This window comes from Monomorium pharaonis, chromosome 8, assembly GCF_013373865.1.
Source record: "Monomorium pharaonis isolate MP-MQ-018 chromosome 8, ASM1337386v2, whole genome shotgun sequence".
NCBI lineage: Eukaryota > Metazoa > Arthropoda > Insecta > Hymenoptera > Formicidae > Monomorium > Monomorium pharaonis.
The window spans coordinates 22,389,320-22,409,223 of record NC_050474.1 but is presented as its reverse complement, the minus strand read 5'-3'; the positions used below and the strand labels follow the sequence as shown (position 1 = coordinate 22,409,223).

At 36.4% G+C, this 19,904-nt stretch overlaps 1 protein-coding gene across 1 annotated transcript; it reads right to left on the bottom strand.

The window, feature by feature from the left end:
- Positions 1–135: 135 nt before the first annotated feature.
- Positions 136–18,636, bottom strand: LOC105835859. Its single transcript, XM_012679465.3, has 21 exons — positions 17,880–18,636; positions 17,074–17,118; positions 12,971–16,032; positions 12,571–12,712; positions 12,317–12,490; positions 11,541–12,086; positions 10,554–11,460; positions 9,278–10,379; positions 8,713–9,003; positions 8,424–8,627; positions 8,185–8,340; positions 6,897–8,033; positions 6,446–6,807; positions 4,837–6,218; positions 4,318–4,502; positions 4,077–4,231; positions 2,645–3,819; positions 2,311–2,522; positions 1,057–2,070; positions 510–959; positions 136–392 (listed from the first exon to the last, which is right to left on the bottom strand). Exons 1-21 carry the CDS (start codon positions 17,944–17,946, stop codon positions 306–308), a joined length of 12,855 nt encoding a protein of 4,284 aa, XP_012534919.2. The 5' UTR covers positions 17,947–18,636; the 3' UTR covers positions 136–305.
- Between the last annotated feature and the right edge of the window lie 1,268 nt (positions 18,637–19,904).

Below are 19,904 nucleotides of genomic sequence, written 5' to 3'. Positions count from 1 at the left end.
ATATTTTGTAATTGTGATATGTAAAAGAATGGCAGTCATAGAATTATAGCATCTATTTGATATCAAATTTCTAATTGTCATTTTAAAATATTGCACACAGTACAAACTCATATTTTTTTAATATTCCAATAGATATTCTTAATACGAATCACGTTTAATGCTCCAATTTATTGTAAGATAAATCTTGGGTTGGAAAGGGAGGTAGGTATATTACCTATATTACAAGGTATATTATAAATAAATACGGCTAATACCAGCGAGTTGTCTAGCATCTAATATTATCTAGCTGCATTTCCTTAATTATTTCAGTCGTTCTCTATATCAATTTGGCCATAATCTACGTCATCCAACTGCGGCATCATCGAGAGCGATTCGTTGAGTTCAAAAGTCTCCTATAATAGAATAAAAAAATTGTTTAGACATATTCTAACGACAGATGTCTGCATGATATCCTAAAGATAAAAAAAATATTTTTTATTCAACATTTCTAAACCGTATATAATACATACGCTCACGTAATCTACGTGTACGGGCGTTGGGTATATACACGGCATGCATTCCATCTGCGTGGCGCCGTTATTATCGGCGGTGCACTCGCAGAACTGACATTTGTTCGGCTCAGCTGTGAGGGCGATTCTCTTAGAGAAAACACTCGCGAATTTCTTGACCGCAGCTGATTTCTCGAGGCGCAACTTGTCCCCGCTGAATATCGTGCCGTTCGTCTCCAGGGACAGCGGTGTGCAGTAGCCCAGCACGTTCTTGGAGAGTTTGGCCTGCCTTCTCAGATCCACATCACCGATCAACACACGGGAATCCTTCTTCGTATATGACTTAGCCGCGTCTAAGCCATAGAAAATCTTGCTGATTTTCTCCTTCTCGAATTCGAAGTCACCGTCCATCAGAATATGCAGAGTGATGGCATGCTCTAGTAATACTTGGTGTAACACGGAATACTCCAGCTAAGAAAATATTAATTAGACATTAATTCTAAAAATTATTTTAAATCTCATAAAAAAGCTTAAGAGAATTAGCGTTACCGCTTTAACTTAGAATTACCGTTTGATTCTCCGGTTCACAATGCGAGCACGGTATAAGTATGAAGGTCTTTGACACACCAGCTCTGAAGACGAGCTGCGAGGCAAAGCCAATTGCGGCGAAGATGTCTTGGCTGCCGTTGCCGATCGGCACATAGTCGAAATAATCGACAAAACGCGGCACGTTCTTTGTAAAGATCTGTCCATCGAGGATGATACTTCTAGGTCTGTCATATACTCCGTCGCCACCGAACACTACCAGGGACCATCGGTTGCCCGTAAGACCTTGATCGTCCAACTCCTTACTAAGTTGCGTAATCAGTAGCTCCATACTGCTGTTTAACTTTATATCGCGATTGCAGGTCTTCGCCTCGACGATGAACACCACATCAGCCGATCGTGGTACTTTATCGTCCTCCAGGCGTTTGAAACGACCCTCAGCCACCTGGCTGCCATCCATCATGGTGCACGTGGTACATCTATCGGGTATCCGCAGATAAGTGTCACGGAACATGCACATCTGCATGTACGACATCGCCACCGTGCACACCTCGGTCTCGGTGAGGCTACTCAAGCACATGTCGATGTACTCGACTGGATCGATCACGCCGAAACAGACGCCGAATTCTGAACTTTTGTTCACGAACAGCTCGTCGCAGAACGTGTATATCGTATCGTCCTGCTGTTGAGTCTTATTGGCATAATTCATCGTGTCGACGCAGTTCTTGTCGATGGACCAGCTATGAGCGAGGCTACCGGTGTCCTTTAGAAGCAATTTGTTCGATCCCAAGATATCGTCGAATTGCTCGTTGCTCATCGTGCCAAGTAGACCGGCTGTCTTCCCGTAATACCAGCCTGATAATTCCAAGGTGCACAGGTCGAACTTGAGATTACACTCCAGTCGGAATTGATTGTGTTTACGCTCTATCATCACTACATTCTCAACTTGATAAACGTACGTGCTGTTGTCCAATTCAATCGGCAACTGCAGGTTACTCGTGACGTCTGCTGATTTCTGGGAGATCAGCTTCATCGTCTATAGATAACATGTAGCATTTGATATAATTATTAATTAGTCTGTATCGTTATTAAAACAATAAATTCTGCTATATTAAAATGCAATCATAAATTTTACAGATTTCTTATTATTTGTATTTTCTATGTTTATGGCAAGCTATTTCTAAAATAAAATTGAAAGAATTCTTTTCTTTCACAAAAAGTTCATATCATATTTTAATTCTTTTCTTTCTTAATAAAATAAGTATTGAATACTGACATCATTGAAGAGATCCAACTCGATAGCGTTGCTTCCGATTATCACTATAATCTTGTGAGTGACTTCCTCAGCTTGTTGATCATATTTCACCAAAACTGCGAAAGTGTCACGCACGAAATCCTTCGCTAATAAATAGGTACAATTTCCTACGAACTCAAAGTAGCGTCCGTCGAAGGTAATATAATGCTGGGACCCGATAATCATGGCTTGTGCTAAAATGGTACGAATCGTTTATTTAAAAAAATATTCTACTTTTGATTTATTTGTTCAAATAAATTCTATTGATTTAATATTGGACTTAATATTGCTAAATTTTCATGACTATGATCCAAACCTTTGAACGGCGGTAACCAATTTGTTAACTCGGAATATGGTTTGTATTGATAGTAAAGACTCCAAAAGGTAGTGTTTGAGGTAACAAAGTATGTCTTAACGTCTGCGATTGCACGGATCTCCGGTATCTCATGGAACTCGGGGGTCTGATTAAAGGAATGCCAGGACATAGGTAGTTTCTGCTCCAAGCACATCAGGCCTTCGTTAGGATCGAAAATAAACATGGTCTTTGCCTCCCTGTAGCGGCTCTCGGCTTGCAATGCCGTCTGACTGATGTCCACCATCTTGGAGTGCGCCAGCCTGATGAAACCCTCTATTTTGAGCTTGACATCGAAGTACTCGCAGAAGTAGCTGATTCTGTCGTATAGTTGCTCTAACTTCTCTATAGAGTAGTTGACTGATGGCAATTTCCGGAGCTCCTTCAATTCCGACACGATCTCATCCACGACATCCTTGAGCTCTTTGCCGAATGGCACGAAAGCAAAGTAACGTTCCTTCACGAATTGTATCATCAGACCCGAGTATTTGTGCACATTTGTCACTATATCGTTCGCCTTTATGTCACGGTAGACCTTGTCGATGTCATGAGTGAAATTGGTGAAGCGATCGAAGTATGGCGATGCGATGAGCTCTTGCTTACGGTCATACAAAAAGTCCAGCATCTCCTTGCTCGCTTTCCAGACAAGCGTCTCAACATAATGGACAAAACGAATAAACAGAGGTTCCATTAACTTCAAGAAGCGATACCACTGGTCTGAGATGGACGAAAAAATGGTGTCCCAGAGATTCTCGATGTATTTGATGAAGGACACATGCAGATCCTTGATAAATATATCGTATTTCTCGATCAATTTTTCGATTATATTCGCTACCTGCGATAATGAATCGCCTCTCAGCACTGCGGCCGCAATCTCTGATAATTTATTGTAAGTATTTTTAATGGTCTCGATCAACCATAGCAACGAATTTCGCAAAGCTTCACCGGACTCGCCCATTATTTCCCAGATTTCGTTTAGGATGTTAGGAAGGGATTCAATATGACTTCGCAGAGATAATTCATCAATGACGTATATACCGAAACCAACGATATCTTTGATATAAAAGTCATTTGCGTTATAGGAATTGTTCAAATATGTTTTGAGATCTTCAAAATCACTCTCGAGAATTTTTAAATCACTGAAAACAAAATAGAAAAAAAGAAAATTTTAAAAATATCTATATAATGTTATATGTAAATTTACATATTACATATTATATATATTATTATAATATTATAAATAATATAAATAATGACATAATTACTCCCTTATATTTTAATCAGTTTTCTATTGTATTATATAACACATTATTTTATTTATATCATCTGTTTTTATCAATATTTTTCTAACACATCTGATAATATTATGAAATATTAAAAAATCCTATTTACTTACTTCCAATCATCAAGAAATCCTGAAATGTCCTCATGAGCATCCTCCCACACATCCAAGATGGTACTTTTTACTTCATTCTTTATATAATGTTTCCAATTATCAATATCATTATCCATGCTTTCATACATATTATTAAAGGTCGTTTTTATAATGGTCTATCAACAATCATAAAATAATTATTGTGAATTACGAAATTACAAATAATTAAATTATGCAAGTGTCTTTGATAAATTTATCTTACAATAATATCACTCTTAAGTTCGGGTCGCCATCGCAAGGTTGAAGTAATCAGTCTCGAGTGGTTTAATTTCAGATAAAAAGAAACGTCTGAAATTTTTAAGTCGTCGTCGTATGTTCTCCAAATATTAAATATGGCATTTCGAGCATCTGGAATGTTGCCGTGCATTCTTAAGCTCACAGTCGCATCTACAAAACAGAAAATATTGGACATAAAAAAATAAATCAAATAAAAAATCGAAAGAAAGTTGAGTATAAAATTCTATCAGTTTAATCTTTTAAATATCTTATCACACACAAAACATAAAAGCAATAGAAATGTATATAATTTATTTTATGTTTTTATAAGTTTTTATAGAATAAAATAAAAATAAAGAACACATATATTTAGAGATTACACATATTTTAAATTTTCAACTTTTTCAATATATTTAGTATCTATTTTAATCCTATCAATTTTTAATATTTTGTTTTGATAATATATTATTCATTTTCTTAAAAATGCCTATCTCGTAATATTTACCGGGTGTGTAATTCACCATCATCCATGTGAGTTTCTCATCCAAGTCCAAAAAGAAAACGCCGGTAGCGTTAAGTTCCGGTGTATTGATAACGCTGCCATTTACAATGTATTGAGAAGGTGCAGGATAGTACCCGATTGCGAAATATTTAACCGCATCGTTGTTCACTCGTCGAAAGATTATTTCTCTCGATCTCCTGTCAATTCGACCGATCAATTCTCCTGTTTCACTCGGCATGTAACTGCGCGTGTATCGAGCATGATTTACAGTTTCGAATAGCACGTATCCTCGTTTATAAACAAATCCTTCGATATCAAGATCCAATTTAGTACTAATGTGTTTGCCGGCTATTTTGTAGAGATATTTTTTGTTCGATTCGTCACTCTCGTCTCTGAACAACGCGGACAACGTTAATAATTTGTCCTCGTTGTTGGAATAATCCGCGGTAAAAACGATGTTTAGAAGATCTCTGAGGTCTTTTCTCATTAATATACCCTTTAGCGTGACGTTTTTTTCGAAGGTTGGATGATGAAAACTCAAGATGGCTTGCTGTTCAATCTCCATTGACGTATCGGTGACGTTCGTCCAATCAAAAACTACTCCAACGTTCCTCAACTTCTCGTCGTCACGTTCCCATTGTAAATTCGCTTCAGAATTTATCTCGTTGCTGGTGATCCTGTAGAAGCCACCCAGAGTAAAGTTTCGTTGCGGATAGCAAAAACTGAGAACAATGAACTGATTGTCTACGTCCTCGGTAGTTTTATTCAGGATGTTCACATGGTAAGACACCCAGGCGTCCTCAGCGAGACTCAGCCAAGTATTCTGATCAAACTCGCCGGACAAAATTTGATAGTCTGTCTTCAACTGGACCGTTTTGTTAGCATGCATTGCCTTGAGGTGAATGTTTTGGCCAGTGTGAGTAGTCCGGATTCTAGACTCGCCGGCAATATTGAATGCTGAGCTATTGTCCAATCGATAAATGTTCACCTGTTTGAACTCGACAGTGGGATAGTTGGTACCCTCGTTTCCACCACTGTACTCATACTGGTTCACGTAAACGATGCCTATGGGCTTGTAAATGTTCTCCACTGTGATCTGAATGCGATCCTTGTCGAAACCGGCTCGGGACTCGCTCTTTGAGTTATATTGAGTGTGCAATACTTTCTGGTCATTATACATCAAGGTCGAGTGGCCAGTGGTAACTTGTGGACGTTTCTTGTAACCGTAGCTTAGAATACCGACGTGACGGGCATTCAAAGGAATTTCTACGTGCAAGATGCCCTCCAAATTCGAATCCAATCGCTCGCTGTGATAATTGTAATCGGAGTTCAATAAAGCCGTATTGTTAGGCCAGAAAATTTCGACAAATCTTTTATTCTGTTTCCTGTATATATAAAAAAAGAAGTTAAGAAATTAAGAAAAAATAAAACTCTTTAAAAAATTAAAAAAAAAAAAATTTTTTTTATCTTAGAACCTCTTATAACAAATAAAATTCTTTGAAAAAAGTAGTTACAATTAATATTAATAGACACGTTTGGATTTTTTAGAACATTATGCGATAAACTTAATTTCTCTCAAAATTTTCTTTTGTCATATAATAAATTTACTTACAGAGTGGTGAGTATAACAAAATTACAGCCAACGTATGATAAATTTTCCATAAACATCGTAGCATTAACGGATCCGTTGACATTAATTAGACTTTCGTAGATTATTCTTGCGGTACCAATCTGCCGTCTTGAAGGATAATAAAGATCGGCGTTAATCAAATTTTGTTTGTCGGAATTAGCGTCGTAATTGAAGAGGAGCACGAGTGTTTCTTCTTGCGGAATTAGAGGCGTGTACAGAGAATACTTGAGGTCGATCTCTTTCTTATCAAAAGTGATGTTAAAGAGATTATTGAGAGATTGCATGGGCGACAATCCCCAAGTCAACCGGAAGTGCCCGTTAATGTCCCGCGTAGCCATTCGAATCTAAAATTTTACATTTAACTTATTCAAGTTCGTTGCTATATTGCGGATTAATTGTTTATTAATATTATTAATATTAAAAATGTACAAACCGATCCATCGGAAGCGTAATTACTCTTCGATCGCACAGTGTTGTAGCCCACCACGTAAGAAATATTCTGCATATCCTTATTAGTGTGATAGCTGATCAGAAATCGATGATCATCATTGTTAGGGGGCGGTAACTTTACGACAAACACAGCGTCGATGTTCTGCTGATTGCGAAAACCAATAGTCGCGTTTGTTTCAAACTCCCACGCTTTTCGATCGATGTCCAGATCAAAACCCATGTCAATATTTCTATATAATCGGCCAGGATTTTTGTAGAACACTTGAGTGGACAATTCTTTTTTGCCTAAGTCCGTGGTGTCATATCCTGTGATCAGTTTTACAAGCATGTCCTCCATATAAATCAATTTCCATCTCATAGTTGCGTGACATCGATCGTCGTTCAGACGTTGATCTACCCGGACATCGCCGCTTGTGTTCGTCAGCATCATGTTGCTTTTTACTGTTAGAATTCTGCTGTCGTTCCAAGGTGTCTCGGTATGAATATACAAAGTAGTATTGCCGTTCACCTGTACGTTCATAAAGGTGCTCAATTGATATGTATCTACTTCAGCAACTTTTTTGATATCCGTGCGAGCTCTCACGTCCCAATTCAGATTGTTGAGCACGTTTGCATCAAGGGTAGTGTTAAATGAACCGCCATCAACATCTAGTAGAAGACCGTATTTCTTTCTCTTCAGCCTCAAAATCAGTCGATTAGTGTTAGCGCTCTTCGGCTCGGCCTTCACATCTACCGAATCAATAGTGTCATCTTGTATGAAGATGATAGAGCTGACGTCATAAGATTTCGCTTGTAATTCATTCTTCAATTCTCCCCTGATATCATATAACGATTCATTGATCTGCCTTAAGTCACCGAGAAATTGAAAATGAGGCCTCTTCGACAATGGTGTGTACAGATCAGCATCGATCTTGCCGTTATTTAAGTTTCCAATTAGCTGATACTTTTGATCGCTGAGATGCGTTACATGTACATTTAATTTGGCGGTATTATTTACGCGAATTGCATTGCTATAGAGGATATCAGTCTCCAATGATTCTAAAGCTTTTATCCAGCTCTCCAACTTTGCGGAAGCTTTTACAAGATGATGGTCTACTTGCCAGGCAGATTCAAAAGACACCTGGAAAAGTAATAGCTTAAATTTTAATTAAATTCTGTTTAAATAATAATAATTTAATCTATCAAATTAAACTACAAAATTAATAAAAAATTATTATACTTATATTTTCATTAAAGATTACAATTGTCGTGTAAACATATTGATACTTTACGTGTTTAGATACAGGTTCTTCCATCCTCGCGTTGAAGTTAACTTGCTTTCTGTCTCCAGTAAAATCCTTTTTTGCGCCAATTGTAGTTTTAGGTATTTTCATAAAGGGCGAATCGATCGCCACTGAAATCATTCCATCCAGCAAAGCCTGTTCTAGCTATGCGAAAAAGAAGTAAAATCTTTTTATTTTAATATTCACAAACATTTGTTCGTAAATTTTAAAAATTATGTAAAAATTACCTTTATATTTCCGTGTACGTTCAAAATCAATTGGTCTCCATGAATTGCAAGTGTACCATTGTACAAATTGCCCTCAATCGCTACGACTGCGTTAGTATGGAAAGTTTTAAGAAATTCTAAAGGTGTTTTCATATCGAATTTCACAAAATGCGCCTTTCGGTTTTTCCCATTGACTCGATATGTATAATTGCCATGAAATCCAGTCTGCGTAAAATTTTAAATATTTAATCGATCTTCCCCATTTTATTAGTTATAAAAAATAAATAATATACCTAATTAAAAATATTACCTCAATCCACGTATTAGACTTTTTCTTAACGTTTATGTTCATGTCCATGAGATAGCTAAGATTCTCCATATCGACAATAAACGCGTATAAAGACGATATTTCTCTAATATTGCTGAACGTTAGATCAATGTGCAGATCATTCTTTATATGAAAAACATCTTCCATACTAAAGCTGTCCTCTATAACAATTTTTTCAGGCGGAAATTGTATTATGCCTAATATCTTATAAGTATCATCTTCAGTATCGATATCTAATTCGGCTAATATATTTGGGATTATTGCAAGCCATATCTACAAATTATAAACATAAGGTTTTTAAAGTTTTATTTTTAGTTTTTGTTTAAGAAATATTATTAAAAACAAAGTAATATGCACGCATCTTCTGTATTTTTTAATTTTTAATTAATTTCCTTCGATTACAAACTATAAAACTGTTAAAACTATATACTAGAATTTTCAATTTTAATATAATATCTATGATTTAAATTTTAAGTTCTTAAAATTGAATTTTTATAATTAAGTTTTTATTTTCGAATCATAATTTGATTATTTAAATTATTATTACCTGCAATTCTCCTCGCCAATAGAGACCCTCTTCATCCTCTTCATCCTCTTCTTCCTCTTCCTCTTCTTCCTCCTCTTCTAATAATTCGGTGGAACTTATAATCCCCGGTTTCAGTGGTATTTTAACAGGAGGTGGTTTTGATCCACACTTAACTTTAATACCAAACTTAGTATCCGCTAATCTAATCGAGAATTCTGTATCTACGTTCAACATATGCACCGGTTCCGGGGTCGTTACGATCAGCTTTGTGATCACGCCGCATTCTTGCAAACCCTCGAGAGGCGTGAACACTATGTAACTGTAATCAAAATCGGTGATGTTGTGATAGTGCCAAGTACCGATGAAGCCCGCTGTTAAGTTATTGTAACCAATCCTGAAGTCGGCCTCGCGTCTATTCAACTTGGCTACCACCAGTGCCTTCTGCAGCACCTCAAGGGGTGTCGCCAGCATGAATTTGACATTGAAATCATAAGCGGCAGTAAAGATTTGGCATAATCCCTCAACACCTAGAGGACCGCCCGGAGTGACAACTTCTGCCACTACATGATGATTGCTTTCCGACATGCCGAATCTGCCACGAACAAAGGCAAACTTCTCCAACGGCGTGGTAACATTAAACTCTACCTTAGACTCCTTCCACCGTACAAGATCGCCAATCAGTTGACCGGTATATTTACGTTTATCCACATCAAGATTGGCTGCACCAAAGAATTTCCAGTTGTTCATGAGGCGCAGCTGGCATTTGAGCTCGTTCTTCTGATAATTTATTAAAGGCAAATACAAATGTAGATTTCCGGTCAGATTAAACACATCGTCCGATTGCTTGTCTAAGTGCCAGACACTGCGCGCGTCGATTGTCTTGTCTGGGTTGTACTTAATTAACAAATGTGTGTCCGCCGTTTGCGAGCGTAATACTTTATGGGTGACGTTCATGGTTATCCATGAATTAGAGTGAACGGTGCTGATTAAGCCGCAGTTCGCCATCCACTCTTTCAGATCCTTGTGTTCACTCGCGCTAGCATAGAACTCCGCCATTACATGCTGAGAATCTTTCCAATGAGCACTGCTGCTAGCTAGGATCTTGTTCGGCAATTGTAGATATCTATAAACAATAATAAAATATTAAAACATTTTCTATAACATTTAATAATTAGAAAATTAATAATTATTTTTATTGTAATTAATTTTATTATACACATTTTTAATTATTATTAATATAATAGATTTTTCAATATTCTATTAATATGCATAAAATAATTTATAGAAGTGTGCTTACTTTGCATTCAGAGCGGTCTTTTTCCAGTTTTCAAAAGGTGTTAACAGTTGAGATTCCAATTTGACTGTTATCATTTCCGGCTGCACGATATAATCGGCACCAATCGACGCCTTAATCGCATTTTCCGGATTCCAATTTAGAGTAACATCCACCAGATAATTGTGTGGACTACGTATGATCAGGTCACAAGAGCCGGTTATCAATCGACCTGGGTAGGTCAACATTACCATTGCGTTTCGCTTGATCCCGGGAGAAATTGCGTCCATCAGATATACCCTGTTTAGCTGAAACATCGTACCCAATTTCAAGGCGGGATCTCTATTTGCGTCCCACTTAATTTCTGCTGCAAATTCTTGCCGATTTTCCTCGTTGATTCCACTCAGGGTTAGATGCACGTCTCGCCATTTGTCCAAATGTAGTTCCACACGAATTTCTCGCGTAGTGTCGACGTTTGTCATCGCCGAGTACACGTTGCCACGGTATCTCGCTTCCACAAAAGACATCAAGCTGGTCGCCGATAATACCGTGTGATTCAGCACGAAAGCATACTTATCATAGTCCAACTGCTCGGCGTATAGACTGACTTTGAGATCGCTATGGTTCTGATACAAATGACAATTAAGCAAAATCGGACTAACAAAGCTTGGCGATTTAATAATCATCTTTAGATGATGATTGACGATGACGGCCGTCGATCGATCTAAATAAGCGCCACGCGCCGTCATATTGTGACCGCTAAACCATGTTCCAGAGAACTCTAGATCGTATTCGTTTCGCGAACGCTCATTGATGCGTGCATTAATTAGCATTGAATTGAAATTCGGGATTGTCAAGTTTGTGTGACCTTCCATGGAGAATAGCAAACCGCGCGGCATAATAATCTTGACGAGTAGACTGATCTCTTTGCCTGCAAATATAGAATCTTTAGAATTTTTCAGATAGAAAAAATTTCGTTTACATATGTAAACAATTGTGAATTTTTCTTACCTGGCGCGTATCCTATGAGCAAATTAGTTTTCGATTCGGCGCCAATGACATGATGATTGACTCCCATCTTAAGATCCAAATTCTGAATAGGTTTTGTGACAGATATCAGCGCGGACACTTTTGTGCCTTGATTCTGGAAATACATCTTCGAGTAGGAAATTATGAGTTGTGCCGTGAGCTTATGTCGATCATCCTTAAGATGCGGATTGGAGTTTACTTCTGCGTGAATTTCCAAGTGGCCAAGCGCTTGCTGGTACCAGGCGCTTATAACAGCATTAAGTTGCGGATAAGCGGTGGAGTGCAATTTTATTTCGGCAGCCTTATGCGTTAGCGTTCTCGACGAGCGATTAGACAGTGAAACCTCCAGATGAAGGGTTTCCTTCTTCGGCATACGTTGCAATTGATAATCCAGCTGAAAATCGCCGGCCAAGCTGATATTCCGCCTGACAATGTAGCCGACCAATTTGCTCCAGACTCGTTTTGTTTGGAAGGTCATGTCTATATCGAACTGAGAGACATTGTTCTTCTGTGCGTTTCTGATGGTACCTAGCAATCCCAAATTTTTTAATATTTTATCTCTCTTAACTTTTTTAAGTATTTCATTATAATATAATCGTAGTATATTATTATATATTAACTAATTACAATTTTTGAAAGTTTAAAAATTATAAAAAAGAAAAATTAGATTATTCTTTTCAAAAAATATTATTTAAAAAAATTAGCTCTAAGTGTAAAATTTTTGTTTAATAATTAATAAAATTGTGCAGACAAAATACCTGACAGAGCAGCAACGCGTTCGCTGTTGATAGTTAGATGGGCTACAGGATGATAAGTATAACCGTGATTGAATTTCTTCCTTGAATAACCCAGACTGGCGTCCAAATGTTTCGTACCATTAATATCAAAACCAATATCTATAAAAGTCTCATCTTCAGAACGTTTATATGTACCTAAAAATACACAAATATTATATAATGTTTTGTTAATTTACTATTTTAGAAAATTAGATACACATTCAGAAAATACTAACCCTTAGCAATCAAAGAATTACCAGCTGAATGAAATAGAGCAGTGACATTATTATTTATTATGTCAAAATTAATAACAGCGCTTATCTCTCTATTCACTTGAGAACCAGGCGTGTCGAACATCAATTTAAACGTATTATAATCCTGAAAAAAAAATTTTTTTTACCGCAAATATTTATATTATCTCATATTAGTATTTACAGCATCATCATTTTATTGTAATTTTATTGTAATTTTTGTTAAATATTAATATTAATATTTAATTTAATACAATTATTGAAAACAAATTACACGCAGATAGTATATATGTATATATACATATATTTGTATATATGTATATATATATATATATATATATATATATATATATATACACATATATTATTCGCATTTTCTTCATACCTGGGTTTTGTTCCAGCTATACTCCAACACATAATTCTTAGCAGTTGGATCGGCTTTAATTAAGGAAACCTTGAAGAGCGTGAGACCATTTAAAACGAAATACGGAGCATTAGGATTCTTAGTCACGTTTGTAAACTGATAATCTGCGCACATTTTTAATCCTATCAGTCTGTCCAAGGCGGCCCAGCTGCAAGTTGTATTGCTGACGATATTTTTGGGCACAGTTACAGAATATCGTGAATTATTCTGATCGGCTACCAAGACACCCAATGGTTTCTCCTGGACATCGCCACCGTTGCTTTTAATAAGAGCAACGTCCGAAACTAGCGAAAACATTTCGATCTTGCGATTCGGTAAACCCAGACTCACATGCACTAAACGGGTATTGTTTAAATTCAGATGAAGCTGCATTATGCCAGAAGAGTAAAGGTTTGTTCGCAGCTTGAGCCCAGCGGATTTGTAAAAAGCATCTACGGTCATTGTACTCATCATATCGATACTTATACTGGAAGCAATATTGGCAGTAAGTTGAAATTCCTTATCGGAAAGTCGAGCATCATTGAACATTTTTGAGATCTTAAAATAACAAGCGGCAGAACCAGCGAGGTCCAAACGAATAGGCAAACCAGACCCCATCGGTACTACGTAAGACGAATCCAAGAACATTCCACTCTTCTCATAGAAAATTTCTTGCATAGCTAGGAACTCTTTTATTTTCTGCCAAGGATTAAAATTCGCCAGTGCAGCCCTTACTTGTTTGTCGCCATCCAGCATCGTGAACATTAATTCGTTTCCGAAAATCTTGTAACCGAGACTTATTTTCGGATTATCAAAATTGTTGTCAATAATATTCGGCAGCCGTTTTACACCGTCCCAATAATTATTATTCTCCGATGCCGATCGAAAACGTCTGAGGAAATTTTGAAGATGATTCGAAATTCGTTCGTTACTGTAGATGCCATCTGGACCGAAGAGAGTCTCAGCGTAATACTCAAGGCCTTCCGTTCGCGCGGTGATCTCAAGCAGATTCACAGAACGACCAAGGAAATCGGTGGTCACATTGAAGGTTAGCGATCGTGGCATATATGACTTTGGCGAGAAGATCAGATTCGTTTGATAATTCACACCGACATTATATTCCTCGGAAAAGAAGGAATTCTCATAATTACGCGAGAATTTTCTAACATCGCTGTTGAATTTGTTGTCGATATCTCGATCCGTTAGCAAACTTTGAATCTCGACTCTGGTAGGTGAAGCGGAGTTGTAGAGATTCGTTAAATGGCTCCATACGAAAGAACCAACTTGATTGACCTCTTCTACTTTGAGAGTGTGCTTAATAGTTTTGACAACATTGTAATCGGGGCAACGCATTACCTGTAGATAAGAGGCAATACGGATTTCCGTATCTAATGTCGTGTTACGGTAATAATCAAGGAAAAATTCATCCCGTGTCTCTTCGCAGGACGGCAGCCTACGATGAGCATCTACGGCCGCAATGCGAGCTTCCATAGGTAAGAATCCTCCAATGTCGTCGATGCATTTCTTCAGTTCCTGTCGCAAGCTCTTCGTTTCAAGTCCCATGTTGCCGATAGCTTTCAAAGCTTCCAGCGTTTCTTTTATAGTAGCAGGAGGATGAAAACGGGGCTCGCAACCTTGTGAGATTTTCTGTTGAAGATGAGATAGAAACACATTTACTTCCTCCAAATTGATGCAATCAGCATCGCTGTGTTTGCAATACGTATGAACGATAGTAGAATAGCTGAGAATAAACTGGACGTGAGGAATTTGATACTGAAAGTCTAGTAGCTTTGAAACAGCTTTAATGGTGTCCTGATCCGGTTGTGGAAACAAAGCGAAGGTAACGATCCAATCATTGATGGTCGCCTCGTTGACATATTTCTTGATTATAAGATCATTCATCACTTTCACTGCGGCGTTGCTATTTAAAAATGGCAGTGCCGCGACAATGTGCTTTTTTCCATTTTTGCAAATACTATTAGCTCTGTTGAATAGCTGCGACAACGAGGGATAATCCAGAAAGCGAGCCGAATGAATGAAATTAGTAAATATTTCAGAAAACCTTTGCTGCAACTCGTCGGCGCTCCCAAGCCTGCACATATGTTTCAACAAGTCTCTAGAGGTCCGCAGTTCACCGTGCATAGTCTTCAGAGTCTTCGCGTGGTCATACAACAATGTCGTCCTTTTCATGCGAGGTGCACCTTGTACGAAGTTATCCTCATCTTTTTCCTCATCATCGTTATCTTCATCCTCTTCGAATCCGTAACTGAAATTTGTTTCCGTTAATTCTTGAACCAGCTGAAGGATAGCTTGAGATTCCGTCCTGGCGCCAGCTTTGTCGCCATTGGAAAGCGGCTGAAGTATTCGCATCTCATCGCATACTACTCTTTCATAAACATTATGATCAATCGTGATTTCGCAATCGCTGCGCGAATTGTACAATCCATGTTGCTGATGTTGTTTTCGCGGACTTTGGTAAGGATTCGATTGCACGATAGAGAAGTACTTGGGGCCATTTTGGCAGTCGGCCAGGTATTTACTTTTCTTGACAATTAGACTGGTCTTCCTGGCTTCGTACAAGCGATAATGAGTATCGCAGCTCCCGTGAACATCTACCTCGTCACCACGATGGTCTACGTCAAAGCGTCGCATACTGTTCTGCAGCATCGATAAGACGCCCCGTTTGATATTCAATGCCCAAATTGGCTCATGCCGATCCGGACACAGCTCGTGAATCAATCCATCATCGAAGGTAAACCTCAGCTCATGACGCTCGAGGCTGGCCTTAAACTCGGAGCCAGCGCGATCCGGAAACTCGGGATTATACGCATTGCGATCATGACTGATGCTGGCATTCAGAATTCTTAGAGTGCCCTCGCATGGACTGTTGAAATGTACGGACAGGGTGGCATCAATGTGCAGAGCTGAATCGTTTTTCGAATAAGGAGACGACAACTGATAGCCCAGATTTGTACTCACATCCATGGAATACGCGTACACATAGTGAATATCTTCATGATATTTGAATTTTCTTTCCGACGGAACTAAAAAAAAATTGTTAAATAATATCATATCCCTATTTATTATTATATAATTATATGAGATATATTCTTACTTGCGCATTATTTTATAATAATTTTTTAAATATTTTAAAATTTAAAGATATTTCTACAAAGAAAATAGATAAAAATAGAAAAAAAAATTATATTTGTTGTTATTTTTATAACTTTGTAATTTATAATATTGTAATTTTTTACTTTAGAACACATATGCACAAAATACTGATTAATTTAATAAAAATGTTATTTAAAAGCGTTATTTTTTTTAATGCGAAAAAAATATTATTATAAAGAAATAATGCAAAAATATTAATATCTCTAAAAAAATATAATTAACAAAGATTTATTATTTGTTATAACTGATGTTAGTAAAATGTTTTACGGTTGCATCTGTCAATAATCTGTTTTCTTAATAATTATCACTTCCTCGTAATTGCTTATCTATGCAAGCAGCGTTTGAAAAATAAACGTCAGAGTCCTTCACCTCGATAGACGCACGTACTACGTACGATATCTTACTGCAATTCATTCACATTTAAGTAATAAAAAAAATATAAATACATATACTTATATAGATAAAAATAGAAAAGCTATTGGTTTAACTAGTTTAATAAATTAATAAATTATTACTTAAAATTAATTATTTACATTTAAAAATTTACTTATATGTATGAAATATTAAAGCACAAATATTTTATTATCTACATGTTTAGCTGCGTACAACTGTTTATATTTGCATAAATTAAAATGACAAAAATCTATCAATTTTTTTTTTAATTAATAATATTTATGTAAAGAAAAAATTTAAAAGCGAGACGTTAAAAAATTCTATACTAACGGTTTTACAGAAAAAAGTGTGAGTCGGTAAAAAATAGATCTTCGTTTCTCCTTTCATGCGTCATGAGATAAACACTAAACTTCCAGAGATTGTAATTCAAGCCTATGGAAATATGATAACTAAATGTGCCGAACTGTGACAGCCTGCAGTGTGTGTGGTTCGGTAGTCCACATGAAAATATTACCTACCCTTGCATTTTGTTCGGCCGCACTGCGTTGAGTCCTTAGCAATCTCTGTAGAAACAAAAGATCGTAAAAAAATATCACCCACATGTAAAACATCTGGCGCATATGTTCACTATACTATATAATACATTAATTATGTTCTCTTTCTCTTTCTCCCTCTCTCTCTCTCTCTCTCTCTCTCTCTCTCTCTCTCTCTCTCTCTCTCCTTTAATAAAATAATATAAATATTAAATTAAATAATTCTAAATGCTGTGATAAATAAATTTTGATAATAATAAATCTAAATAGCATTTTTTTAAATTGAATTGTTTTTTAAGAACATAAACACGTTTTTCAATGCTATATTCCTAAATCATTAAATCACAATATCCGAAAAGTAACACTTCGATCAAAATTGGACGATATTACATTAAATAATTCTAAATTCTTCAAAAAATAAATTTTAGTAACAATAAATAAATGTAATTAGTATATTATACAGTTTTTTTTAAATTATGTAGATCATTCATTTGAGAAAGATGTAAATGCATTTTCAAGTGCCTAACTAAATTAAGTCACAAAATACATTCTTTATTTTTCATTGATTTAACATAAAGAATCGCTCAACAGAAGTTTTATGCAATTGGATTATTTTTACTTTTCATTGATTACTTTGAGAGTATTTTCTTACAATGCGAGCCAATAAAACCTAGTGTCGTAAAGGGTATCATCATTCGGTAACGATTACGCTCAAATTACTGATACACCGGACGTCGCAATAAACATATACACACCGCAATGCATACGCACCGGAAATGACTGATAATTACCTCCTTGCACGGTAGTTGTCGCGCACACGATTGCAAAAAGCAATATTGCTTTGGCAATCATTTCCATGGGGGCGGCAATCCTTATTCGGTTCCAGAATTTACGAACTCTCAAAGAACACTCCTACCGCACAATCCTCATCTCTCAACGCGGATTTTATAGAAACTCGCCTTGTTGTTTTGCCGATCAGAAAACAAAAATCCGCTAGTACGCGTTCTTGACAACCGATTTATACTGAAGAATCAGGAAAGAGGAACTTTCACAATGAACAGGCCTTGCATCGATCACTACACTATTCCAGATCTCTTGTTTTCTTCTTCGTGGCTTTCTTCTCTTCTCTCGTCACCTCCTTGAAAGTTCTACTTAAAGAAATCTTAAATCGCACGGAGATGAGATCTACGGAGACCGTTGTCGCGGTGGCTGGGCTCTTTCTCCCGCAGCGAAAATACCCGGTGATGACCACCCGGGCGATAAACCTGGGGTACGGATCGACGACTTGATTAGAGATAAAGATGGAAGTGGAGAGAGAGAGAACGTACGGCGTCCACTGCGTGCAGCTAAATAAGTATTTCCGTTGCTGGTCGACCGACGAATGGCCGAACGACGAGGGAGAGAATCGGATGTTAAAGGTCTCCCGATGCTTTCTATGTTTGTGCAGAGGTCGGAGGTCCCGTCTGACCGATAAGATAGCTCACCACGATAAAATCCTAGGAAGGCATCGTCTTCGTGCGTAAGAGCGTGTCAAGAGTGACGAATAGTTGAAACTCAGTTTTTGCTGACTCGAAAAAAAAAAGAAATATCTTTAGTTCAGTATCTTAAATTACGCGTTTCTTAAATAGTTTCCGAAGAAAAAAACGCAACCAAACGCATGATCTTCAGACAAATCAACTCATTCAAAAAACGATTATAAAAATACGTATAGAGACATAAATTAATCGTGGAGATTGAACATCCGAAAATATAATCTCGCTTTTAATTCTCAGTTTAAAGATTTTGACCAAACTTTTATTAACTTGATTAATTTAAAAAATCATATGCTATTTTGTAAATTATCATGTAAATAGAATTTTTAATTTTTTTTATAATACCATATGGAAAAAAGATTAGATTTCGACTATTAGAATTAATTAAAAGCATAACTTTATTTTTGATTTCTCACGTCTAAAAATTTTAATCAAACTTCAATTAACTTAATCGATAATTGAGTTGCCAAATATCTGTGCTATTTTACTAATTACTTATATGACGAAATTATTAATGTTTTATTATGTAATTCAATGCATAATACTTTGTCATATGATATTCCTCACGGAGGCTTTTTCTTCGGCAAGATTAAACCCACCTATTACGGTGTTTCTGACCAAATCCATTCTTACCATACATCAGTCAGAGAAGAAAAAGAAGATAAACTCCTTTATTGCCGGCTGAACAACGCCAAAAAATTGTAACATTTAGTCGAATACAAATTATTATCACTGTTACAAAAATGTGATAATATACGAAATAATTATATAAGAAAAACATGAGATTACGTGTTTGTGTGTGTTAATAAAATAACAATTAAATTTAACTTTTTCTATGTCTTTTAAATCATTAGTCATAATTAATTCTTACAATTATCCCAAAAATGTGATACGGACGCAATAAAAAAGATTAAAAAATTATATTCCGGACAAGATTATATTGCATTATAGAAAAAGAGTTTGACTTTAAGATATAAAAATAAGATGTTTATTTCCCGTTTTCAAATACTTAAAAATGTATCAACAGTTTTTTTTAAAAAAGATTTAAATTGTAAATATTTAAAATTTTCTTATGAATATATCGATAAGTACGCGCTCGAACGAATTACGGCGGAAAATTAAAGTAACGAAAATGCATAACGCGCTCACCATTGACGCGCGAGTCCATTTGATCCGGAAACGTTTGCAAGTTTCACGGATCACTTATTACTAACAATAATGTAACAAATTTATATATTTTTTATTTTTATTATATAAAAATGTAATGTTTATATGATGCACAAT